The sequence below is a fragment of the Perognathus longimembris genome, chromosome 18 (genome assembly GCF_023159225.1).
Source record: "Perognathus longimembris pacificus isolate PPM17 chromosome 18, ASM2315922v1, whole genome shotgun sequence".
Taxonomy (NCBI): domain Eukaryota; kingdom Metazoa; phylum Chordata; class Mammalia; order Rodentia; family Heteromyidae; genus Perognathus; species Perognathus longimembris.
Window position 1 is genome coordinate 2639218 of NC_063178.1, and position 25748 is coordinate 2664965.

Sequence of the window (25748 nt, forward strand, 5' to 3'; positions counted from 1 at the left end):
GGTTGGTAGATCTGGGGGAAGGGAGGAATGAAGGGCAGGTGGCCGGCTCTCCCCGGGTGACAGTTGCTGGGCTCTGGAGGCCTTTTGGTGGCCTCGGCGGGGTTCTGTGGGCATCTGGGCAAGCTGCTAATGTCCCCAGGCCGCAGGGCAGCTTCCGCTGGGAAGAATGACCGGTCCACAGCGCCGGTAGCGCCAGTAGAGGCTGAGAAACCCCCGCCGCCCAGAAGTAATTCAATAAAGCCTTCTCCGCCGGAGGGTCAACAAGAGGAGACAAATAGCACCGGGCTTTTCAGGACAGTCTCAGTGAAAACAAAAGGAACAGGCACAGCTTAGGAAAGTGACGTGAGGCGACGTGAATGGGCGCCAGGCTGACCAGCAGCCGTGGGCCGTGCCTTCTGACCCCCTCCCCCCCCCTTCTGTCTGGACAGTCCTTCCTCTACCTAGCCTGGTACATGACCATGTCCGTCCTTGGACACTACAACAACTTCTTCTTCGCTGCTCATCTTCTCGACATCGCCATGGGATTCAAGACCCTGAGAACCATCTTGTCCTCGGTGACTCACAATGGCAAGCAGGTAAGGTCGAGCCTTTTCCTTCCTTGGGCAAACCCCAAAGGCCACAAAGACAAGCAACCCCAGCCTGACCGCACCGAGCGGCAGAGCCTCCCTGGAGGGGGAGCGTTGGAATCCTTTCTCTTCTAAGCCCTAGCGATTCATTTGGAAGCCTTGAGACCTGAGTTCTAGTCCTCACTTGGCCAGTTAGTTGAGTGACCTTGGTGAGGCATATTACCGTTTCCAGATCTCAGTTGTCTTATTGTTTTACTCCACAAAAGGAACCAGAGGCTGGGTGCCAGGGGGCTCACACTTGTTATTCTGGGTGTTCAGGAGGCTGAGATCTGAGGCTCGAAGTCTGAAAAAGCCAGCACAGGCAGGAAAAGTATGAGACTCATCTCCAGTGAGGCAGCAGAAAGCTGGAAGAGGAGGTGTGGCTCGAGCGGGAGAGCCCCGGCCCTGAGCAGAAAAGCGGAGGGACAATCCCTGAGTTCGAATCCCAGTACTGGCATCCATACACACCACACAAAGCACTCTGTCGGATTTGGATGAGAGTTAAATGAAGGCGGATCTAGAGGACTTGGAACTGCACCTATGAGCACTGAGGAAGTTAGGGACCGTTTGGCTCGTAATGCAGGGTTCACCCCGTTTCACACAATGAGGAGCCAACGTACATGGGGGCGTCTGGAGTAGTCATAAAGCGTAAGATGCCTCCGGTTCATTCAGTGTGATATTTAAAATATACTTAAATTTAAGCGAAGCAGACTACTTAAATTTAAATATCTTAAAGAGTATGCATTTAAACTGAACAACAACGGAACGAGTAAAATTTCCAAGTCATACCAAGTTGGAGGGAAACCGTTCAAGGACCCCGATAGTTAATGTTCTCACAGAAACCAGCGTCCCAGGTTCAAACTCCCCGTGTTAGCAGACCCGCGCACAAGCCCTTACGCACTTGTGAAGCCCTTTGCCACTTTTCGAGGGTCCTCGGGTGGTAACACGGTCTCCACCGGTTCGTCGCGTTCACGATCCACGCAGCCCCACTCAGGTTAGGATCCGTGGCCCTCGGAAACCCGCGCCGTCTCCACCGCGTCACGCCCGTCCTCAGGGGCCCCCGGGCTCTCCCGCGGGTGACTTGAGGTTCTGAATACGAGGGTGGCATTCGTAGGGTCCTGGCCTAGTGACAGAGGTCTTCCCCAGCCCCCCCCCCCCGGGTCTGGTTTTGTGCTATGTAAAGAAGCGGGGGGAGGGAATGTGTTGTGTGATTTCTAACACAAAGGCTCTGGCACTGCCTTCCGTTTCCGAGCTTCTGCAAGGATTGTTCCTCGTTCTGTTGAAGTACCAAGCTGCATTTGCAGAAATATACAGGGCTTAATAGTCGGACCGGGTAGACCATGCAAAACCTTGGATGTCACCTGCGGGAATGAATTAAGTCATCTGTTAGGAGAACATGCTTTCTCCAGACAATTTTAGAGTGATTTCATGAAGATTTAACGAAAACCTGTAGAACATAGAGATGTTTTGTGGTAGAGACAGAAGTGTGTATTTTTATTTTTATTAACTTGGTTTAAAAAAAAGGTCACCTTTGCGATAAAATTAAATTAAATATTTTAAAGGTAACATTTTAGAAAATATATACTCAATCAGATGTATCATAGTTATATAAAATGCATAGTTTAGAATTAAATAGTAAGTATATCTGAGGATGACCTTTTGAACTAGGATATTTGGTTGAGCATTGATGAGCCTAACCTTCAAAATAGCATTGGTCTTAACCATGTTGTTTTTCCACTGGAGTGGTTCGTTATTTTGTGTTTCGAAGCAAACCTTTTCAATGTTGTATTTAAAAATAATTTATATCATACATTATTAGTAGTTGTGTTCCCAGACTTCAGAAAAAGATGAAAAGGATTTGCCATCCCTGTGACTCGCCTCACAAAAATGAGATGGGTTTTTCATTAGGAATATACATTATTTACAGAAAATATGCTTCAATGCAGTCTCCAATCCTAGGCCGAAAAGTGCACACTGCAAGCTGCCTACTGGGATTACCAACTGGGATTGGAGGGGAAATGAGATCGTAACTTATTCATGCCCTAGCCGCTCTACCATGCGTTTCGTAGCCAGCGAAGTAGTCAAATTTCACGTGAACTGGGTGCCCTGGCCGTGTGATCAGATAGAATCTACACGTGAATTCCTCCACTGGGAGCTGAAATAAACCAGGTGGAAAAATACGGCACGTGCCACGGCCCCTTGCGAGCCTGCTCCCTCCCACCCAGCTGACGGACATGCCCGCCCGCTTCCTGGGTTTCTAACCCCCGTACCCCACGTTGCCTTGCTTCCCAGCTGGTCTTGACCGTGGGCTTGTTAGCCGTCGTGGTGTACCTCTACACGGTGGTGGCGTTCAACTTCTTCCGGAAATTCTACAATAAAAGTGAAGATGGGGACACCCCGGACATGAAATGTGACGACATGCTGACGGTGAGCGCGACCCCTCTGCTCTCGGGGAGGAGAGGATGTCCCCCCCCCCCCGTGTCTCCGGCCACAGCCCCCTCCTCTCCGCACAGGCAGGATAGAAACGACTGCGTGCCGCCGACGGAACGCGCGTGAGCTCTTAAAGCCTGGGGGCCGGGCCGGGTGCGGGGACGCGCGGCTGTAATACCGGCACGCGATCGGTGGAGGTGGGGAGATGGTGCGTTCTTGGCATAGCGACTTTAAAGTTACCCCCAACCAAGAATAAATTACCCAGCAGGACTACCGCTCGCTTCTATAATGGGGTACCTTAGCTTGGATTGGCAAAGGGGAAAGTTGGACAAAGCTACGCACCGCTAGCCGGGCAGGAGCTGAATCCTTCAACGCACCTGTAAGAGCCAAAGCGGCCTGCGTGGTGATGGGCGGGGAGGGAAGGCGGAGAGTCACCCCTTCTTCTCCTTGGCCTTGCTGTCCGCGGGACAGTTCCCTGGTGGAGGCTTCGCCTGCGACTCCCCTGGCTGACGGCAGGTGGCGCTGTAGCCGCAGCCTTCCGGGCTCCCCGAGTCCCGGGTGAATTTCTTCTGCGGGAGGCTGATGGTGCTGGTTGCTGAGAATCTCAGGGAACCTGCGCTGTCCTGATGGACTTTGCACCTCCTCTCCCAGCGCGCAGGGCCGTGGATAACGGGCAGAAGAGGGCGGTGGCTGGGTAGCTGGGGAGATGGGCTAGTCATGCGTAAGGACGCAGAGAGCCAGGGGCGGGAATGGTTGAGGTGGGGAGGTGGGGGGGGCGGGGCTCGGGTGCACCCCTGTGGGGGTGAATGGAGCCCAATCCTGGGGGCTGGAGTCCAGAACTGAGGCCTGTCTTGACTAGGAATAGAACACTGGATCTTGTGCACCCCCTCATGCTGAGCTGAGACCAGCGCGACTTTGTCCCCGGGGTTGGGGGGGGGGGCGTTTTTTAAGTTGTTAACCGCGGTATGGGTGCTGTCGGCATCCATGGCTGGAGATCAAAGAGTCCTGAAGCGGTGTGGCCTGCGGGGCGGCCTTCCCTTCGGTAGGAACGCCCCAGCCCGGCCCCCACGCGCTTTGTGGGGCCTGCCTTTCTCTGCCTGAGCCCTGGCCGGCCATCAAGGCCGCCATGTTGGGGTTCAAGCTCAGGGCTGCTGTTTCCTCATCATCGCTCCTCTCTGCTGTGTTGATGGCAAATATGAAGTAGCACATCCTGGCACCTGTCCTGGGCCTGGTGGATGAGGCGAGCGTGAGGAGGGCTGCCGTCTGCTTTTGTTCTGGTTTGGTTTCTGAGGTTCTGTCTGCTGCCCCATGGGGCTTTCCCCTCCGTTTCCCTTGGAAATAACGGGGCAGCACAGTGAACCCCAAGCGGGCAGCCTTCGAAGTGCTCACGGGGGCCGGCCTGCCGACACGCCCCGGAAGTCGCTTGCCTTTGCTCCGAAGGGCAGCGGCAGGTGCTAAGCAGAGAGCACCGAGCACCGCGAGGGGCTCCGGTTACAAGACAGCGGCTTGGCAGGGCCACGTGCTCGCATCCCACTGGCCAGGACTTCTGTCTGTCTGTCTGTCTGTCTGTCTCCAGTCTTTGAAGAGTTGTGCGGGGAGGGAGCGGGTGTCAATTCAGCATGTCCATTTCTATTCTACCGTTCCTCTTCCTCCTGTCTCCACGCACACACACGCACACCCGTGGTGTAGGCCGATGCCTGTGGGATCCAGTTAATTCACTTCCTCCACGGAAGCTCACCATCGCTACCTGTGCCACCCTTTGGGCCGACAAGGTTTTACGCTGAGAGCGAAGGCTCCCTTGCTGCCGGGGGTGGGGGGCCGGGGGGGATCACCGGCCTGTGCAGGGCGTGGGGGGGGCCTCTGTGAGGAGTAACGCTGCCCCTCTTTTCCAGTGTTACATGTTCCACATGTATGTGGGGGTCCGCGCCGGAGGGGGCATCGGCGACGAAATCGAGGACCCCGCGGGCGACGAGTACGAGATCTACAGGATCATCTTCGACATCACCTTCTTCTTCTTCGTCATCGTCATCCTCCTGGCCATCATACAAGGTGAGCGGCGCCCACGGGGGGGGGCCCGGGCGCGGGAGCTCCGACCCCCGCTGGCTCCAGCACCTCAGGGGGGTCCCCGCGTCTGGTGCTAAGGCCCCCGGGAGCCCTTCCCTCCGCGTCACTCGGTGGAGGAGGAAATGGCGGGGGGGGGAGGAGGGGGGGAGTGGCCCTCTGAGCAATGGCGATGGACGCATTTTCCTACGGTCTCTGTTTTATCCAAGAAGACTTTTATTGGTCTGAATCCCAACCCTACCTCGTAATGGGTTTATGCGTTTTGAGGGGAGGTAAAGCCTGTAGTCTTAGGGGTCTATCACATAGAGGAGACACACACACACACACACACACACACACACACACACACACACCTATTACGTAATTAGCACAACTGGAGGGGTCCCGCCATAGCCGCGGTTGAGTCACTGTGGAGGACCTCCCGTGAGCCAGCCACACGGAGCGAGTGAAAGGCACGTCCGAGTCGCACGACCCAAGTTCCCGGCTGCTCCGGCCGTCTGGACCCCGAATCCGTTCTGGTCCGAGTGGTCTGGGTTCCAGGTCCTCCCTTGGAACTGCTGCTTTTCCTTTCACTGCGGCCACGCCACTCATGTGAATTGTCCCGTTTGCTGCCTCCATCCTGGTGTGGATTAACTATCTGTAAATGTGATATTGTATTTTTAACTTCCAGAAGCATACACTAGCAGAGTACTCTTGTTTTGGGTAAGGTACAGGGACCAGTTTAAAGATATTCATAATGCATTTGTTAAGCCTTTATGGAGTGTCACGGTGAATTGTTGCAGAAGAGAGCCATGTCAGGGAGCACTTAGCAGGAGGTATGGGCCGACGCCTCACAGAAGACAAAAGAGGTAGAAACCCAACAACGCCATGTAGTCTCGAGTTGCCACGCTGCGTTAAATTAGATGGTTTATGGAGACCTTGTGGGAAAACGGTTTGATGCAAATGACTTGATTTATAGGGTCAAACTTTCATGTTCTTTTCTCTTTTTGTGCCGGTACTGGGGCTTGAACTCAGAGCCTCGTGACCTTGCTTGTCTTTTTCCCGGCAAGGCTAGTGCTTTCCTCCGCGTCTGGCTTGTTGGTGGTCATTTGGAGATGAGACTCGTAAGGGCTCTCGTACCCGGGCCAGCTTTCGAAACCCCGCTCCTCAGATGTAGTCAGGATTACAGGTGTGAGCCACCAGCCCGCAGCTGTGTTTTCAAGTTAACACTTGAGAATCCTGTTGGGAGTTGTCTTTACTCAATGGCTCTTCCTCAAGCAAACAGAGACACACACCCCCACGATGCGAAGCTGACTACCAGTGTCCCCCGTCTTTTTAGTGCATATTCATCTTAATAATAGCACGCACACACTTCCACTCAGAGAGAGAGAGAGAGAGAGGCAGAGAGAGAGAGGCAGAGAGACAGAGAGAGGAATTAGAGAGACAAGGGGCGAGAGAAAGGGAGGGAAGGAGGGAGGGAGCGAGCGAGCGCACCCCTTGGTGGACGTGTCAGAGGTGGCCTCACACTGGGCGCCGTCGTGGCTGTGCGTTTTCTCTCCCTGCCCGCGGAACGGCCCGGGCGCTGTGACTCGGGGCGCGCGTGGCTGTTGGGCACAGCGTGTGTCGTGTGTGTCCCGCCCTAGGTTTAATCATCGACGCCTTTGGCGAGCTGAGAGACCAGCAGGAGCAGGTCAAGGAGGACATGGAGGTGAGTCTCGCCGGGGCGGGCGGCCGGGGGGGGGGGGGGGGGGACGGGCAGCCATGCGGGGACCCGGCTCCTGCACGCTGGCACGGGTGGGAGGGTCGCTTCCCCGTGATTGAGGCTTTGCCTAGGGGAGGTGGGGGGGGGGGGCTCGCGAGGGGTACCCGGGGCACCCGTGAGCCCCGGAGACTGGCCGCAGGACGTGGGGACGAGACGTGGCTGTGTCGCCGTCGTGGATCTGCGCTCCCCACCCCCGTCCTGCCTGCCTGCGGGCACCTGAGCCCCCCGGGGTGGCGGTGACCGCGTGTGCCCAGGCGCGAGCGGCTTTGACACGGCCGGCGTGAACCCCCGGGCTGCCGACGGCGCCCAGCCTGCGAGCCCCCTCCGCCCGGCTCTGTGGCCTCTCTGATCTCCGCCTGTTTCCCCTCTGCCCTCCAGACCAAGTGTTTCATCTGTGGCATCGGCAATGATTACTTCGACACGGTGCCGCATGGCTTTGAGACCCACACGTTACAGGAGCACAACCTGGCCAATTACCTGTGAGTGCCCGGCTCAGAACCCATGCCCCCCCCACTTCCCCGGAGCCCCCCGCTCCTCCCAGCTCAGCAGGCCCCAGAACCTTCTCTGCTGAGCCTCTCAGGGAGTCTTGGATGGCGTGTTCCTGTGCCAATCAGGAATGCTCCGAGACCTGTGACTCTTTCCTTGATTCTTTTTTCTCTCCCTACCCCACCCAGGGCGTAGAAGACTCTTTAGGCACTGTTGTAAACTTAGTTACAAGTTGTACTTTAAAAAAGAATAGAGAGAGACATCTTGCCATTTCCTGGGCTAACTCCATCTCTACTGTGGTAAAATACAGGTCGTAGTTTCTGACGCCAATTTAGCACCAAATAGACAAGGAATGTAGAATGGCTTTGCGGGGGAAAAATAAAATTTGGCGGAACAGTCAACTGAACGGATTGGTAAATTGGAGCACCTTAGGAAGCTAGTCATCAGTTCAAACTTGCTAATTGTTGATTTGATTCTGGCGACAGCATATACATTCCTAATCTTCAGCTAGCGTGCTTCAAGGGTAAGATGGGGTATCATTAGAAAAAGCCGTGTCAAGAAGCTGGGTGGCCGTGGCTCACACCTATCATCATAGGTACTGGAAAACTGAGGTGTAAGGATCGTGATTCAGTGCCAGCCCAAGCGGAAAGCCTCGTGAGACTCCAGTTGAGCTCAAGCGAGAGAACGCTAGCCCTGGGTGTAAAGGCTCAGTAGTGCGCAGGCCCTAGGTAAGAGCCTCAGTACCCACAGAAAAGAAAGAGAGAAAGAAGACAGCAAGAAAAGGAAAGGAGAGAAGAGACGAGCCATGCTACAAGCTACCCTTAACTCTTAGTGGTGCACCGTGATTATTTTTCCAAAGCAGGCACCTGGGGATTTTCCTCTGGACCTACGATCATTGAATACAAAAGATCATAGGCAAAAACAAATTCCTGGCTCTTCGTACTAATGCTTGATATGGTCTGTTCCTATCTCTCTGTGTCCGTAGGTTTTTTCTGATGTATCTCATAAACAAGGATGAGACGGAGCACACAGGTCAGGTAAAGTCCTCTGTTTCTACACATGGTCCTCAGGGGGAAAGGACAGGAAGAGACGCCAAACCCTCTGCAGCGAAGTGAGCCACCACAGCCCAGAGGACTCACTTCAAGCTGTTACGGTGGTGTCTTGGCACAGGATTCCCGTCATCATGAATGAGTGTGGAAGGCATTGCCTCTGTGTATCAGTAAGATTCACGTTTCACATGTAAGAATAAGCTTTCGTTAGCTGAAAACGCTGGGCTTGCGTTTTGCACGTCCCCCTCACCGCCACCCCCACCCCCATGACAAGAACATTTCGTGTTCCCAGTTCTAATGTCCTTGATTGCATCGTCGGCTGACGATCTCAAATGAACTTCCCCTCGCGGGGTCCATTCAGTGGCGATGACAGATAGATGTAAGGCTCTCAAGCTATGGAGTGTGTCCTTTTCATAACTGCTCACCACAAATGGTTAATAGTCTGAATCTGAAGAAGGATCTATTAATGTTTGAAAAGACTCTTGGAAACCACACAAACGTGTTTTTGTCATCATTTCTGTGACGGTCAAGTTGAACGTTTACACAGTCGTTTGTCACTAGGACTCGGTGATGTCTGCGATGACGGTTTTAGGCAGTTAGCCCAATTCGACTTTTCTAGTTACATATGCTCACCATAAAGTGGAGTCTCTTTCTCTCTTAAACCTGTGGTAATGGGTGGACTTTCCTTTGCTGTTTGCAGGAATCGTATGTCTGGAAGATGTATCAAGAGAGATGTTGGGAGTTTTTCCCAGCTGGAGATTGTTTCCGGAAGCAATACGAAGACCAGCTAAATTGAAAATCTACCGTAACCACTTCAGAAAACTCCAAACGCAACTCTCTTTTTCCCTCCCTCCCTCCCTCCCTCCCTCCCTCCCTCCTTCCCCCACCTTGGAAACACCTTGCTGGTTTTGTCATTCGCCAGTGGTCTGTGCCCGCTGGGAGCATCCGCGTCGATCTCAGAGGACTTGAGTGGTTTTTCCCACCACCGTGTGTATTTTCTTTGAGAAATAAAGACCAAGGAAGAATCTTAATCCATACAGGGACTGCCTAGGAACTCTGGGAAGAGAACCGTGGTGGAAGCACAGTGTCCCCAACCCCCCGGGGACACAGGCTCTCCCCGGGGGCCCAGAGGACCTTCCCGGCCCAGCGCGACAGCCACACTCACCGGCCTCATCATTTCACTGTCAGGAAGGAACTGTGTGAGGGTCCCGAGCACCGAGGGCCCCAGCCGATGGCCACGGGCAGCAGCTGTGGAGGAGAATAGTGCCTTACTCTATGTGGGTTGAGCTATGCAGAAGATGCGTGCATGATCAGACATCTTTATTTTCTTTATGTCAGCCGTTTTTTCTCACTTAGGTAGATAGGTTTTTGTGAGTGTTTTTTTCTTTTCTCCTTTATTTTTTTTTCCCCCCCTTTGGTGGGGAAAGGTAAGCTAAGCCTTTTGCACCTTTTTTTGTGTGTGTGTTGTTTTCAAAAGGCAGGTGGTATGTGTCAGGATGGAAGGAGCTCGGAGCTCTTCTGTTCAGCAACTTCACATCTGGCCTCCCCGTCTGCTCCCGCTCTCCATTCTGGTCACGCTCTGAAAGCAACCTTGCGACTTTACGGAATCTCCGTGTGGACACAACAGCAACCGCCACCACCACCACAAAAACGACTGCAAAAAAAACAAAACCAAACCGAACAACCACACGCACACGTTCAAGAGAAATAACTCATTGCATGTGTATTATGCAAGCGTCATCGAACCAAGAAACCTTCAGAAGCAAGTTGAGCACCGTCAGAGACGTCCACGATGCTCGCGACCCCGTGCCGTGGGCGCGTTTGTATTCCCGGAGCCGATGGCGGCGTCCCGTCACGTGACACCTTGTGGACCCGAGCGCGGCCTTGGGTTCCCCTCCTTCTTTTGGCCACCTGCTATTGGGGGAGGACAGTTTGTTCCTCCCCAGGTCTTTTTTTTTTTTTTCTTTTTCTTTTCCTTTGATATCAAAGTTGAAGCAATAGTCGTTCAGGGATTTCCTCAGTTGCATCATGAAACACGGATGATAATCGAAATTGCTCCATTTTTCTCTCTCTCTCTCTCTCCTCTTTCTTTCCCCCCCCCTCCATTTTGAATCCTTTTAAATGTAATGTTAATCTTTACAATTTAAAAAGACAGATTCAGAATGGAAGCAAAGTCATTTTGCGAACATTGGAGCTCTTTTATTACCAGTCTGCTTGTTAATTTTAGAATTGTAAAACTGCTCTGATTAAACTATTTAACTAACTTCCTCACCCTCTTTCTTTTCTCCATTTCCCTGATACCCGGGGCTCGGTAAGCCGTGAGCTTGAACCCGAGGTGTGCGTAGGGCAGGCCCGAAGTCTGCCCCTTGACCTTTCGTGCTTGCGGCCACTGTGGTGAGAGGAGCTTGTAGCATTGCAGCATTCCATCGGAGACGGGGGGGGGGCGGGGGGGAACCCCGAAGTATCAGGCTCTCGGCCCCAAGGCAACTTTCTCCCTGTCATGTTGGCGATCCATTTCCTGTCACGATGTAAAACCGCAACGGGTCTGTTAACACACTCAGATCACAACTGGGCCCGGGAGCCGGGACTCACGCCTGTAACCCCAGTCACTCCGGAGGCTGGGGCGGATCAGGAAGATCATGTTTCATTGCAGTTGCAGGAGAGAGAGCCCGAGGGGGCGGGCGGGGGGGGGGGGAGGTTGCACGATCCCAACTCAACAGAAACAAGCTGGCTGGGTGTGAGGCACACACAGATTGTGATTCCTGGGCAAAAAGTGAGAGCTACTCTTCAAAACGACCAAACACACAGACAGGAAGTGGGCAGGGAGAGGCGCGTCTCGAGTGTCCACGGCTCTGAGTTCATACTGCCAAGCCCTAAGGCAACGCCAGCTGCCCACGCACGGGGAGCCAGGAGCTCGATGTGTAAGGTGGTGTCACCCGTGGTTTCGCCACCCTCTGGGCCCCGCGTCGGAGCCGCGGGTCCTTGTGATGCCACTGTGGTCTGGGGGAAGGAATGAAGTGAGGCGATGCCATGGAGATCTCTAGCCAGCCTGCTCGGGGAAGCCATCTTACGCCCTGAGGAGTCCGAGTCAAGGAATCCGATGCCCCTCGCCGTACAGCGCTGCCGGCGCCGCCGTTGGGTCTTGTTTTTCTTCCTGGGGGTGGGAAGCCCTCGGCCGATGCGGTGATTCTGTGTGTGACGCTGGAGTCCACGCGGACCGGAAGCCACCGCAGAGCAAGGGGAGGACTTCACGGCTGCCTGGAGACGAGTCACCGTTGCGTGCTTGCTCCCCAATGGTCAGCTTCCTGCGCTGCAGGCCTGAGAAGTGAGAGCAGTATTGGGGGGGGGGGGAGTCAGGCAAAGGAGGCGCCCGGCACCCCAACAGGGAGGAACAGTGAAGGAGCAGGGTAGGACAGGTGAAGGCCATGCCCATCCCAGCGCCCTGAGCTCTGTCCACCATCGGGCAGGCAGCGCGGGGAACTGAGGACTCCCAAGTACTTGTGTGGGTTATTACTTGCCCCAGGAAATGCCTCCGTGTTTCTCAGGTCCCGTCCATCACTCTGTTTCTTGGATACAACTCAGGGTCACGTGACCCCAAATCCAGCAGTGTCATCTCCTTAGAGATGGCATAAAAGAATGTGCTCATGAGCGCTGTGGATTTCCATCTTGGCCTCTTGGTGTGCAGACCGCGTGCTCTTATGTAATCTATTCTGCTTATTCCTTCTGTCCGGAAGCAACTTCCAAATCTACTCCATCAGATAAGTTGAGATCTATGACCTGAAGTCAAAGGTTTCCAAATGCACCCTGATATCTAAATTGTGCTCCTTTGGATGGATGGTAGTTTTATTTTTCTTTTTAAATTATCTTTAAATATTTGTACAAAGGGGTTTCCATTCCTGTCTGAGCATGGGGGCTAGAAAGGAGTACCTTGCCGGCTGGGAACACCATGAAGAGAACTTTGATCTCTCACCTCTGACCCAGCAGGGAGCTTGTGTAAACTTGACATGGAAAAGAATTGGGGCAGTTAGATGGTTCTGGACTCCTTCACCATCACTGTCACCTCCCTGGTGACATTTCTGCCCAACACTCCCTATCTCAATGGAGACCCACGGTGGAAGCCCAGGAGACGCCATCTTGGTTTTACGGCTATGCCTGGGTAGCACCCGGGATTGCGGATGGCAGTGAACACGAATTGGGCATGCCCTTCAGAGGACAGGGTGTGCCGGCATGGTCTGAAGTGAGGCCATGTTGTGCCTAATATGAAGAGAAAACAGGGCAGGAGACAGGAAAGCAGAGCATTATGCAAGTTGTTGGTGAAATGTCGTTGGTGTTTATTGATCTGCTGTGGCAAGGTGATTAAATTAAATGAGTCACTGTCTTCAAAATGGGCCATTAAAAATGGCTACTTACAACCAAAAAAGCCAAGTATCCATTTTAGTGTGACATTAGAGAAAGATTCGTCTTGGTATTTTGTTTCATTAGCTAGCCGGTTTCTGTAGAAGCTCTGGGTATTCATAAAGCATCTCTAAGTCATTTAATTGTGGCTACAAATGTGTGGTTTAACGTGTAATATTCATCACGATTGGGATTATTTGGGTTTTCTTTTACTCTCCGTGCTTTTGAGCATCATTCGTGAGAACAGCTTTCAGAGACTCCGCCCCTTGGGTATGTGTGTGAGGGTGATGTTTTACTGGTAATGGAGCAACCAAGGGAGGAAAAATCCTGCCCTCTACTCTGTTCAGGGTTCAGAGGTGTGCAAATTAAACTGATGAGCAACAGATTCGTATTTTTAAAAGGGATTTTTATTCATCTGTGTAGCTGAGTGTCAAGACAGACGTGACTGCAGCAGGAGCCGGGAGGGGATTTTATACCCGCGCCAGTGGGTATGGGGCAGGGCAGAGGGACACCGGCGGGAACCGATGCCTTCTGAGAGGGGAGAGAGCAAGGACACTTGAGGAAACACAAATGGCTCTCTGGAAAGATCGTGAGGCGCTAAGGAGACTAGATGGCGTGGCTTTGCCGGCGTGTGGCTGTGTGTTGTAGTCTCTGCATCCAGTGTCTAAGAAGAGGCGTGAGCTGCTTGTAGGGACGGAATTCGGGGTGACTGAGGGTTTTGGGGAGGCTCCACCTCAGGGCGCATGAGATATTTCGGGGGTGTAACTGCCTGGCTCTCATAATCACTCCTGTGCCGCGGTGGCTGAGGTGACAGATGTCCCTGCTGGCCGGCCTTCCCTTCCTGCCAGTGTCCCACCTCCTCCCGCACACCATTTCCTGTTTCTTCTAAGAATTCTTTGAACTTTAAATACGGGTACTCCACATCCACTAATCATGGCGAACTCGCCACCGGTTTGACACCGGAGCTCCTGCTAGCTTCGCTTCATCTTTGTGACTCCTCCTCCCACCCCACCGCGAGAGATCTGCATCCCTTTCTACATCGTGTCCGCCCTCCCACCTCTCTCGGATCTGACGGGGGCGAGGCAGGCAGGAAAGCTAGGCCTGGGAGCGGGAGGGGGGGCCCCCTCACCTGGCCTGCGCTAGCTTGAAACGAGAGTCGTGTGACACTGTTGGTCTGAGTCATTCCTGTAAGATTCGTTCAGCGTACAGCTGCCTGGCCCCTCGTGTGGTGGACGTGAATAAGATGCTGAAATCAAGGTTGATTTTAACATCTCATTTAGCATTTTGTTTTCCCCTTGGGAGCGATGATAAGAATCTCTAGCCTCCATGCCACCAGGGGTTAAGACAAAATCTCTCTGCACTGTATTTATAAATATCACTTTACTGAAACATTAAAAAAAAAATAAATCCCATTTGTTTGTTTTCTATTAGAAAGGCCCATTGCTGCCTTGTTCTGGTTTTGTTTGGTAACACTTGCATCCTACTCTTCAATGCATGTTTACAGTTGCTCACGTAACTGCTCTGCGTGGCGTGTTAGAGCGGGTGCTGGTGGACGGAGCTCTCCCTGGTCCTGAAAGCCTTCCGGCCTTGGCGGTACAGCTGTAAGCCTTCATTGACAGCCAGCGTGGGAGAAAGCACAAGGAAGGGGTGGGGGTGGGGGCGGGGAGAGGCAGTCCTACCCAGGGCACAACCAGCATCGGCTCCAGGGCCGACAGCTGCCTCCCTAGAGCTCAGCGATGAGGATCTGACAAGGCCCGCTTGGTGCCACCGCCGGTTTGTGGTGGACTACAGTGTCCTGCTTCCAATAGAATTAATTATCCCGCCACCATGTCAAGAGAACTGGGCTACTTAATCAAAGGGAATCTATCAATTAGTATAGGCAGGAAATGTATATTACATATAACATAACTATGTCACGCACCTATGTTGAAATTGTATTCTACCAAAAGCTTGTTCTACCTAGGTAGTAGAGCTGGAATACAAAGATGTCATGTATCGGCTCCTTTTCCATGGACCCTCCCTCACAAGTGACAGGCTCAAGCACACGTTAGGAATACAGTCTGGTTTTATTTAACGCGTTTGGTCGCAGTAGCTCCTCTGTTTTCGGAGAGCCAGGTAGGACACGAACAAGGTCCCCGTGATGATTAAGGAGCCGGAAATTCCTGCCACCCACAGAGCAGAGGAATCCGCAGGCGGGCCTGGAAGACAGGAAAGTGGGTTACCCTATGTGGACACCTGCCAAGCGATTCTGCGCCGGACGGTCTCCCTCACACCGAGGAGGGCGTTGACCAGTCAGGGACAGTCTTCCATTTGCTTTGGTTTCAGATGCAAGGTCTCAGTGCATAGCTCTAGCTGGCCTTGAGCAACTTGCATCCTCTTGCTTCTGCCTCCCAAGCACCGAGACTACGGGCCAGTCGCAGCATATCCCACGAGGACGTAGCTTTGGACTATTGGTTCTCTTCCCACTCACTGAAGTACTTATCCAACTCTTCAGATGGGTCCTTAGCAGCGGCCTGCAGTAGAAGCATGGGGCCTTTGCTAGAAATGCTGGCAGTATTGTTCTCAAAATGGAGGCTAGATCTTCCTCTTCCTGTTGGAGAGATGAAAACGAGCCCTGGGTTAGAATGCTCGTACACAGGGCAGGAGTAGGAAGGGCTACGGGACACGGCCATGGGACACCTTATCCAAATCTCACATGGGCGTGTCAGTACAAACTTGAGCCAGTCCTGAGGAGTGGTAGCTAACAGTTCCTTCCATTTCCCCAGAGAGGAGTACATAGAGCTCGGTATCTTAGGGGAGTGCTATCGATGGAGACAGGAAGTGAGAACAGAACTGTTTGAATCCTGCTTCTATTGGTCCGTTACAGCATCTTGAAAAAGTAGTCTAGGATTTAATCCTTTAGAAAGGGGGGTTAGGGGCTGGGGATATGGCCTAGTGGCAAGAGTGCTTGCATCGTATACATGAAGCCCTGGGTTCAATTCCCCAGCACCACATATATAGAAAACGGCCAGAAGGGGCGCTGTGGCTCAAGTGGCAGAGTGCTAGCCTTGAGCAAAAAGAAGCCAGGGACAGTGCTCAGACCCTGAGTCCAAGGCCCAGGACTGGCAAAAAAAAAAAAAAATTAGAAATGGGGGTAATACACAACTTCAGTATTGGATGATAAGCCTTTGTCTTGCTTAGTAACTACCACTTCTGTTTATAATATGTGTTTTTGTAGTAGAAGGGGCTCAAAGCTTTGGGTATCACAAATCCTAAGTTAGGGACATGGACAGGTGAGAATTAGATGTACATGTACACACACACATACACACATACACACACACACACACACACACACACACACACGAAGCCATAGGCCACAACTTGAGAACACACAAGTCTTCATTGCAGAACTCCCTGCCTGCCTCCTAGTCCCTCTGTAGACATGTAACTTGGGGAACTAGCTAAATACAAATGTCACCGTAAGCCAAATAGAGGCTGTAGTCTGGTTTGTCTCATAGTTGAGTCAGCTGAATTACCTGTGTATTTATGGCTGGCATTTCAAAACTGCCCTGGGATTCTGGGTGTCTGTATTCTAACGCATTGCAAGCACTTAGGGAAGCTCGACTGGTTAAGGTGAGTCTTGGCTTGAGTGTGTAAGCCCGAGGAGTAAAAATGCTTCGAAGTGAGACTCAGAGTTCCTCGAGGTCCGCGGTGGACGCGGGCAGCCCAGGTACTCACGTCTGGACACAGGGCAGGCTGCCACGCACGACGGCGTTCCCACGGGCTGGCAGACGGCCGCGCTGCAGTGCAGATACACCTGGAAGCCAGAAGGATGTGGGTCTAGAACGCCAGGCCCTGCGTCTCCCGACCCGCTTTGCCTCCCCAGGAAAACAGCCGAGGAGGTCATCAGATCGTCCCCGCGTGTCCACGGGGGAGCCGCCGTGGCCCCGAACTAGAATCCACACGCAGACGTGAGTGGTACCGAGGTTGCCACGGGGCTCGCAGGGCTGCCTTGGGGGAAGAGGAGGAGGGGTGACCTGACTGAGGGGAGGGTGCGGATCCCTTCTGAAGCGCGGAAGCCACGGGCTGCCCCACCTGACCACCGAGGGCCTTTCCCGCCCTGGTGGAGTCGATGAAGCTGAAGGCGGAAATGCGGAAGCGCTGGGCGTGGGCGGGGAAGGCCGCATCGAGGACAGGGATCGGCCGGGTCTCATAGTTGTCTCCGGCGTAGGGGCATCTGAGTCAGGAGAGCCAGCCGTCAGGACGCGCTCGGGCCCTGGGCCCGCCCCGGTGCCTGGAGAACCACTCACCCTCGCACCAGGATGGGCCACCGCTGGCCGTCCCGGGGGTCGGGGCTGGGCGTGGCCCAGCACCGCCGTAGGAGCAGCCCCAGCCGCGGGTCGGTCCTGTGAAGCAGGCTGACCTCCACGTAGACGGGATCGCGGAGTGACCTCACCACGGGGTAGTCCCCCGCGGAATAGTAGGAACCGTAGCTCTCATCTGCAGAGAGCCCCAAAGCAAGATCGAATCGGGACAGGCAGAACCAAGCGCCTGTAAGTCGCTCGAGACCACGTTGTTACACACAAGCGTGCCGTTACCGAGCTGCGGTTGCCACGGCCAAAAGAGGGCCCGGTGTCACACTTGCGGCCCGGGGATCCTTACCTTTGGCAATCCGGAGCTCCAGGGAGAGGGGTCCGGGCTGGACCTTTGGAGGCGGTGGTGGTGCGACTGTGTACACTTGGATGTCCACCGGGAGTTGGCGGCTGTTCACAGAATAGCTACAGCGGATTCGGAGTCTGGTGGGTGGTTGCGGGGGGGGGGGGGGGGGGAGGGAGAAGGCAAAATTGAGCCAGTTGGCTGAGGTGGAGGGACCCTCCTCCTTTCATTGTAACTCCTGGGTAGTAAGTGCTAGATGCTTCCCAAGTGTGACAGATGTGGTGTCTGCCCTTGCGGAGTTGTTATCTTAGTTGGGCCGACACCCCCACCTAGAAGAAATAACCATGGTACCATGACAGACCGGTTCCTGCTGCAGAGCTGCCAAGGCAAAGCTTACAGGGAACTTGATATGAAGAAGAGGGGACACTGCTGCAGAGGGGTAGCAGCTGATGGAAGAGGAGGCCGCGGAGATCGCTCGGCCTTCGGGAGCCCCACGGAAGGACCCACCCGGGGCTGAGACACGGTGCGCGAGGGACTGAGAGTTGGAGTCCAGTCTGGGAAGAAGTAGGCCCCAAAGGTTATGGTTGTGTTAGTTTTCAGCGAGGGAAAAAGACCAGAAAGTTCCAAGGGTGAGATCCCGGCGAGGTTGGGTCTTAAAGGGGTTCTTCTGGCCTCAGTGTGGACAAGGGCAAGTCCAGATGAGACAGGGCAGAAGGGCAGAGGTCCCGGGGAGCCGAGCCCGGGGTGACCGACGCTAGTGGCCGGGACGCGCGCGGATGGGAGCAGCGGTCGGCAAGATCTGCGGGGGGCAGCGGGCCGCGTCTCCCGTGGCAGCTAAGCGTTCTGCCGGCGGGAGGTTCGCCCTAGGAAAGGCATTCCGGCCCGTCCACGGGGCCAAGGTCGACAGACGTTACCGGAAGTCGCCGTCTCGGGTGACGGATCCACGGTCCCAGGCGCTCACGTCCCTGGTGGCAGCCAGCTCGTTCTCGTACACGGCGCGGTCTCCGGTGACCTGCGAGGGCGGATCACGAGGGGGCTGCTCCCGCCGCCCGCCCGCCGTCCTCGGCCTCGGTGGGGTCCCCCCCCCCCCGCCTCCCCGCCGTGTCCCCGCGCTCACCCGTCCAGTGGTCCCGCAGGCCGTGAAGGGGAAGCGGAAGAGGACGAAGGCGCGCGTGGCCAGCGCCGGGCGGCACCCGCTGGCGTGGCGGGCGCCCAGGCGCACCGAGTCCGCGCGCAGCGGGGGCCAGGCCGCGGTCCTGGACACGGCGACCGAGAAGCCGCCCTCCCGGGAGCAGTGCGCGGTCACTGGAACGAGCGAAGCCGCGAGCCCGGGTCTCATCCGTGGTCCTCACTGTGCACCCCGAGACCCAAGCTGGCTTCGGCCTGCCGCCTGCCGCCTCCTCCGGGACGCGGGAGGCGGTGGCACCTGGCCTGCCCCGTGGGTCACACGCAGCTCGTGCGCGGGGAGAATTAGCGGGAAGCCCTGGGGTACCGTTGGGCGCCTGTGACAGCAGCCGTCTGGGTTTAGGGCTCTAAACCTCCATTCAGCCTATCTGCCTCCGAGGATGTTAATCTTTGGGGGGTGAGGGGGTGGAAATCGCCTCTCTTCCCATCCATTAGCAACACCGGGCACTGAAGACTGAATTCCTGAAGGAAGCTGTCCCCGTGTGCTTGGCTTGGGGAAGAGCAGCCCACGGAAGGCCATAGAAGGCTCTATTCCCGAGAGGCCCCGGGTTCTAGCAGGCCTCGCTCACACGGGGTCCATTCGGCCTCCCGAGCCATGCGGGCCCCTCCCCCGGTTGCACCGAAGGTCATCACCCACCTCGGTTTCCATAGTAACAGGCGCCGCCCCCCTCTTTGGAGCTGTAGCAGCAGCCCAGCTCCTCACAGGCTTCTCGGGGGGCGTCGGGGGGGCCGCAGGGCAGCCTGTCCCGGGCTGCCACCGACTCGCACACAGAAGCATCCGGAGCCTGCGGGACTGGGGGTTGGGAGAGAAGAGCAAGCAGCTAGGACACGGGGCGGCCGTGGTCATCGCTCCTCCGCGGGGGGTTCCTAGGCGTCCAGCCCAGGCCCCGAGTTCACGCCCCAGGCCCGGCACACACACGCGAACCCCCACAGGACCGGGTGCGCGGGGGTGGGGTGGGGCCTGGTGCTGTTTCCAGCAGCGAGGCGGTGAGAGGAGCAGGGGCTCCGCTGGGTGTGCTCTGGCTAGGAGGGTGGGCGCTCAGCTTCCCGCCAGTTTCCCTGACGCTCACGCGGCCCAACCACCGGATCCGGGCAGACCCACCCCGCCGACCGCCCTTACCTGACACACCCATGGGACACCGGAACACCTTCCTCCCTCGGGCCTCGGTGGGTGCCGCCACACCTGGGCCCACTCCGACCAACAGGGTGTAGTAGGAGCCCTGGGGGGCGTGCGTCGGGGTCAGCCGGGGGGAGGGGGGGGATGGCAGGGATCGGCCCCGGCCCCCACGCACCCGGGGCTCCACTCACCCACGGAATGACGAGGCAGCCGTCGTAGGCGGCTTCCAGCACCACGGAGCCCTCGGGGCCCGCCGTCACCCAGACGCCGCACGCAGAGTCGTTCCGCAGCCCGTGCGCCCTCCCGGACTTGTCTAGGGGAAGGGGCGGGAGAGGCGCCCCACGGGAGCCGGTCACGGGGGGCGGGGGCGGGGGGGAACCCGGGGGGCCGCTGCCACTGAGAACCAACACCCCCAGGGCGGGTTCCGGACAGTCCCTTCGGTCCCCGGGAGCCCCAGGCGCGCGTTAGAGGAGCTGCAGGCGGCCAGGGCGGAGCCACGCGGGCCCACAGACTCACTCACCCCACGCCGTGACCCCCCGGGGGGCTGCCGCCACGCTGCTGCTCACGGTAAGCCGGAAACCGCGGGGCTCACAGCGGAGCCCGACGGGACCCCCTGCGGACCCCGGGACACGCCGGCCACTCCCGGCGAGGGACAGCGGGAGACACAGCCAGATGAGCCCAAGCCACCGCATGGCACCCCAAGAAGCCCGGCCCGGCCTGGACGCCTCCCCCCACCCCTCTCAACAGCCTCCGGCCCCCCTCTGCTGGGAGGGAGCGGCTTTTATACACAGGAGGGGGGCTGGGCTCCCTGCGCGTGGCTCTGCAGCTCGCAGGTGGAAGGCCTCTCAAGGGTTAACTCTCGGCAGCTGCGCTGCTCCAGGCAATCGCGGTCTAGTCTCCTCCAGAGCCACCGGGCTGCCCTGAGCTTGGGAAAAGCCTTCCCCAGGCTCGGTCCATCCTCAACCACTTGCCCCACAGCCTCTAAGAAGAGGTCGAGGTTTCTTAGGTGCTGACTCTCCTCCTTCTGCCCGGCTTGCCTGCGCAAAAGAGAAAAGACAATAGCATTCCGCTTGCGTGAGGTCTCGCGTCGCTTCAGAGCCCTGGTGAGATCTACTCACAGCACGTAGTGGGAACTCACGGGGTGACCATGTTTTGTGAATGCCCGGGGCAGTCAGAGGCCTGGGTGTGGACAGCGTCCATACACGTGGACGTTTTTCTCTCTCCCCTTCTCCCTCTATCCCTTTCAGTCTCCCTAAAAGAGAGAGCACAAGGGGGTTAAAGGATAAAAGCGACAGTTAAAAGCAGTTGTGGGGCAGGGGTTGGGTGATTGGGTTGCGGAGTTTCCTCACCCCTGTAGAACACAGGCCCTTACTCCGTCCTTAATTGTGATCTTGTCCTCTACGCCGCATGGGTGGGCCTGCTGCCTTTGCAGGCGACTGTAAGTTCTGAGCACCACTCAGAGGTAGGGAGCCCCCCAATATTCCCTTCTGTCATAAACCCAATTATCCTGGATGTTGCAGCTAATTCTGACTCTAAAAATTCCAGCAGGATGGGAAGACCCCGGCCCTAACGGACTTCAAACGACTCCCAGTGTAACGTCCGCTGTTGGCGTGGGCCCTGCCTTCTTACCACGCCTGTGAAGAGAAGGCGAGGTAGGCTGAACGAAGCAGGCTGATGGGCTGATGATTGGCAGATGGCAAGCTCGAGACGGGCAGGTGTCGCGGCGCCACTGATTGGCCTTTCACTTGGATGTGGGTGGCAAAAGCTACTCCATTCCCCCAGCGGACAACAGGGCACCCTAAGGAAAATATATCGTTTGTTCAAAGAGTATAGAATAAGCCTTCCCGTGAAATGTGGCTTGAGAATAAGTGGCCCTTAGGTTGATTGCGAGGGTCACTTACGTGGATGGCTATGTAATGTAGGAGGCCAATACCGTGACGTGTTGGGGCACGTGCGAGCATTTGAAGTTGTTCTCTCTACTGGTGTACTCAGAGCAACAGGGAGCGAGTGTCTCTTGTTGTAGAGGCTGCCATCTGCAGACCAGAGCGGTCAGTACGGCCTCGCTTCCTACGGAGTGCATAGGGCAGGTGGCTTTCCTGTCCCTTCTCGCTGTGTGTGGTCAGCAACCCTGAGCATTCCCTGCAGAGTATGTGCGTCTCCGCGTTCCTCCATTTTCCTGTCAGCCTCCTCTTCTCGCCAAGAATGTGGAGGAAGGCCTCCATCTCCCAGGATTCCTTTCTCCCACCCCCTCAGCGGTGCTGGTGGCTGGTTGTTTTCTTGAGTGCTATTCTGATTGCCTGGAGATGCAATAGTGAAGTTTAGAGTTGCATTTCCTTTATGGTGGAATGCATGTCACTTGCCCATTTATTAATTGGGTTGTTTGTTCTTTTTGCTATTCTTTGAGCTCTTAGTATATTTTGGCTATGAGCCCTTTGTCCATTGAATATCTGGTGAAAATTTCCTCCCAATCTGTGTGTTGTCTCTTGATTCTAGTCATTCTTTTTTTTTTTTTTTTTTTTTTTTGCCAGTCTTGGGCCTTGGACTCAGGGCCTGAGCACTGTCCTTGGCTTCTTTTTGCTCAAGGCTAGCACTCTGCCACTTGAGCCACAGCGCCACTTCTGGCCATTTTCTATATATGTGGTGCTGGGGAATCGAACTCAGGGCTTCATGTATACGAGGTAAGCACTCTTGCCACTAGGCCATATTCCCAGCCATTGTTTTCTTTTTAAGCTTTGTAATTTGATGCAGTTGTAGGTTTTCAATTTTGCTGTATTGGTAGGGCAATTGCAGACCTATTCAGAAGGCAGTTACTTATTTACACTTTATATATTCTACTGTGTGTGTATACACTCGCATGCATGTGTAATGAAGAGGTAACGTTTGACTTCATGGAGATTATTGACAAGATATTCCCCATCATAATTAGTCATACATGTATTCTTTGTGTCTAGCCCAGATACTGGGTAATGAGTGAGTGAATGGAACTATGAAATCACAAAGAGGGAAATTTCAAATGTGGCCATACCATTCACGTAAGAATAGCTAGCAGCTTGTTATTTATTGGTGTGCGTGGTCTGAGAGGTATCCAATATTGTGCCTCTCCACTGATTTACCTCTTTTCTCTCATTTGGACTTCCTTAGTGTATGTCAGAGGGGGGTGATAGATTAAATTCAGAACAACAAAATCGGTTCGAGGTTGCCTCTCATGCGTGTTCGCATCAAAGCCCCAGTTTTAGAGAGCTAGCAGAATTGCTAGGTGGTTGACAAAAGTAGGGGGAAACGAAGTAGGGCATCTGGAAATGAAGCGGAACCCGGTCAACGACTAAGTCGCGAATGGGGGAGGCCGTGGTGATGTTCCCCACGCTGGAGTCTTCTGTGAGCTGGCTGGAGGGTACGATGCCATTCCTTACACCCCTACCTGAAAATCAGACAAGATCTTCAGAAGAGATACCAGTGTTGGCAAGGACAGGTTTTGGTAACAGCTGGAGGGAGAAAAAAAAATTTCTAGTAGATCAGAGATATGAATTGGCCCCAGCACCGGGTAGTGAATGACTCCGACCTGTGTGAGGAGCCTGGGGTCATTCTCATTATGGGTCTACCTACCAGCATTGCCGAGAGCCAGGATCCCGCAGCCCTGTACCATGGAGTACATTAGAAATGTCATTAGTGAAAAATTCATATTATGAAACACTTTAGAAGGGCTGAGGCAATCACCTCACTTTAATAACAGCGGACAGTTCTCATAAGTGTTCTTTCTTTTTCTTTTTCTGTCAAGCAGAGAACGAGGAACAAGCCACAATGATCGGCTCTCACCCTTTGTTGCCAAATTGAGCACGGAAACTCCGGATCATTGAATGGCTTTCTTCTCTAATTGGGTTGGGCTGTCATGTGACATGCTGGATTTTTTTTTTTTTTTTAAGTACAAGACTCCTGACCTTGGGAGATTAAAAAAAAAAAAAAAGGGTTGAAAATGACAGGCTTTGATAATGGGTTTGTGGGGATTACTTCGGAGGGTGAAACCAGGGCCTTTGCACGTGCTAGATCTAAGCGCTCCACCTCCGGAGCCACTGCCCAGCTCTTGGGTTTTGTATGTCGTTTTTGAGGTAGGGTCTCCGTGTTTGCTTGGGTCACCATGCGACTCTCAGTCTTCCGTCTCTGCCTTCTAAGAAGGTGGGATTACAAGTATGGACCACCGTGCCAGGCTGCAGATGGATTTTTGGGGACGACTTTGGCTTGTAATAAACACTGCTCTTTCATATTGTTTGCTCCAATGCTTTGGAGCAGGGAGGAAGATCTCTTACCGTCTTTGCCGACTAGCATTTCTTAGTCCCCGAGGAAACCGGGTTTTCAGCTCTTGAGATGTTGGCCATACAAGCACATTGCACGTTGCCACAGCCTAGTTGGGAGGGAGTGGGCTTATGAATCTCCCACTTAGATGGATACTTGTCACGACAGGTGAGAAGCTGGGTTGGGTCCTTTCTTGTGTTCTTGCAGTTGTAAGGATGAAGTCCAGGGCCTTGTGCGTGCCAGGCAAGTGCTTGGCTGCCAATCTACCTCCCCAGCCCTGGGATTCTGTTTTGGTAGGGGGAACCATTGATAAATTGTAAAAATAAATAATAAAGAAATAAATAAGTTGCCAATGGTAATGGTTGTATAGCCCAAGGGGGGTGAGTTAGAAGTTGAAACAATTGAAATTAAAACAGAGACCAGTGGGGCAGGGGAGGTGTTTCTTCTGGCTTTACACTTTCTCTACCTGTTAACAACTCTCCTTGGAACTTCAAGGAATTCACTTTGTAAAGAAAGTCCAAGATTTTACCCCAAGTCGTTGGGCTCACTGCTCATCTTCTCCAGATTGCTCCTGGAGCTTTCTTCTGTGATGCTAAACGATGTGGCAAATTGATATTTCTGCAACTGCACAGAAAAGAAAAACTGACTTGTTCTTGCTGTATGCACTGAGTTTCCATGCCTCAGGGCGTCGATAATCTAGCAGTGGCTTGCAATGAAGGAGAAAGCAGTTGAAGTCACTGGGGAGGCGATGTCACTTTGGGGTTGAATGTTGTTTGGGTGACTTTGGAAATCATGGATTTCCTAAATCTTCTTTACCTCAAGTAGAGGCCACCCCCGAGTGGTAAGTTGTACTGTTTAGACGTGGGGTTGGGCTGGTATTTACTAATGTGACCTCCTACAAAGAGAAGCAAGACCATCTCAATAACTTGCCTTCATGACCTTGGCTTTGGGAATAGGGAGACCTGAATTGCTTCTGCCTTCAATGAAAACAGTGGACTCTTGTGCGTGTCATTTACCCTTCCATTTCCCTTCACAGTGCTCACACCTAAGAGCTGTCAGCTGCCATCACAAAATACTAAAGGCTGGAACATTCATCAAAGAAAAGAGATTGACCGAGTTCCCATTTGACGGAGGCCCAACATGATAGAACTGGAGCTGGATTCTAATGGGCGGGCTGGTAGAGCGTGGGGGAAGAGGAAATAAGAGAGAGGGCCTAAAGAGCAAAGCTCACTCACAAAGAGCACATTCTCCAGGCAATGAATTCCAGGACTGAGGAACCTCATTCAGGACAGCGGTCTCTCAAAGCAAACAGCAATCCGTTCACATTAGCGGATGGGGCACTCAGAACTCCACCTCAGCCGAATACCACCCAGCCCTCAGCGGGCATTTTGTTCTGGACAAGCCATAGTCCAAGGGGACCCTCAAATGGGTGCTGCCAAAGGGCTGGTGAGTGACGTGCGTGGCTTTGCATGGGTCTCTCTGGATTTTGTTTTTCTCAGCTGATCAATAGGAGCATCCGTGTTGATCATCTTTAACATCTGCTAACTACTGAAATCCTACGAAGTGAATCTTGGGAGATTTTTTTTTTTGGCTTGCTTTATGTAGTGATCACTTTACCTCATTCTGTTAAAAATGTGAGCTGTTTCTGGAGATGAATTGAGAATATTCCCATTGCTTTTGCCCGTGATTAAAAAAAAAATGAAAGCAGTTTCTATTTGGAAAAAAAAAACCCAAAAGCTTATGTGCATAGTTAT

The 25748-nt window shown here is 54.2% G+C and overlaps 2 protein-coding genes across 2 annotated transcripts in view; one reads left to right on the forward strand and one right to left on the reverse strand.

The window, feature by feature from the left end:
- Positions 1–9873, forward strand: part of Ryr2 (ryanodine receptor 2) — a 285298-nt gene extending 275425 nt beyond the window's left edge. The window contains 7 exon segments of the mRNA XM_048367485.1: positions 429–575; positions 2898–3032; positions 4928–5084; positions 6719–6783; positions 7216–7316; positions 8309–8360; positions 9073–9873. Coding sequence (XP_048223442.1) covers positions 429–575; positions 2898–3032; positions 4928–5084; positions 6719–6783; positions 7216–7316; positions 8309–8360; positions 9073–9168 — 753 coding nt within the window. The 3' untranslated portion in view covers positions 9169–9873.
- A 1587-nt stretch (positions 9874–11460) lies between these two features.
- Zp4 (zona pellucida glycoprotein 4) lies at positions 11461–20399 on the reverse strand. The gene is made up of 14 exons (XM_048368001.1): positions 20228–20399; positions 19899–20020; positions 19711–19810; positions 19228–19383; positions 18523–18710; positions 18320–18417; positions 17412–17545; positions 17060–17249; positions 16845–16986; positions 16488–16566; positions 15238–15357; positions 14843–14965; positions 12483–12575; positions 11461–11690 (listed from the first exon to the last, which is right to left on the reverse strand). The coding sequence occupies exons 1-14, from the start codon at positions 20397–20399 to the stop codon at positions 11461–11463; spliced, it is 1947 nt and encodes a 648-aa protein (XP_048223958.1).
- Positions 20400–25748: the final 5349 nt, after the last annotated feature.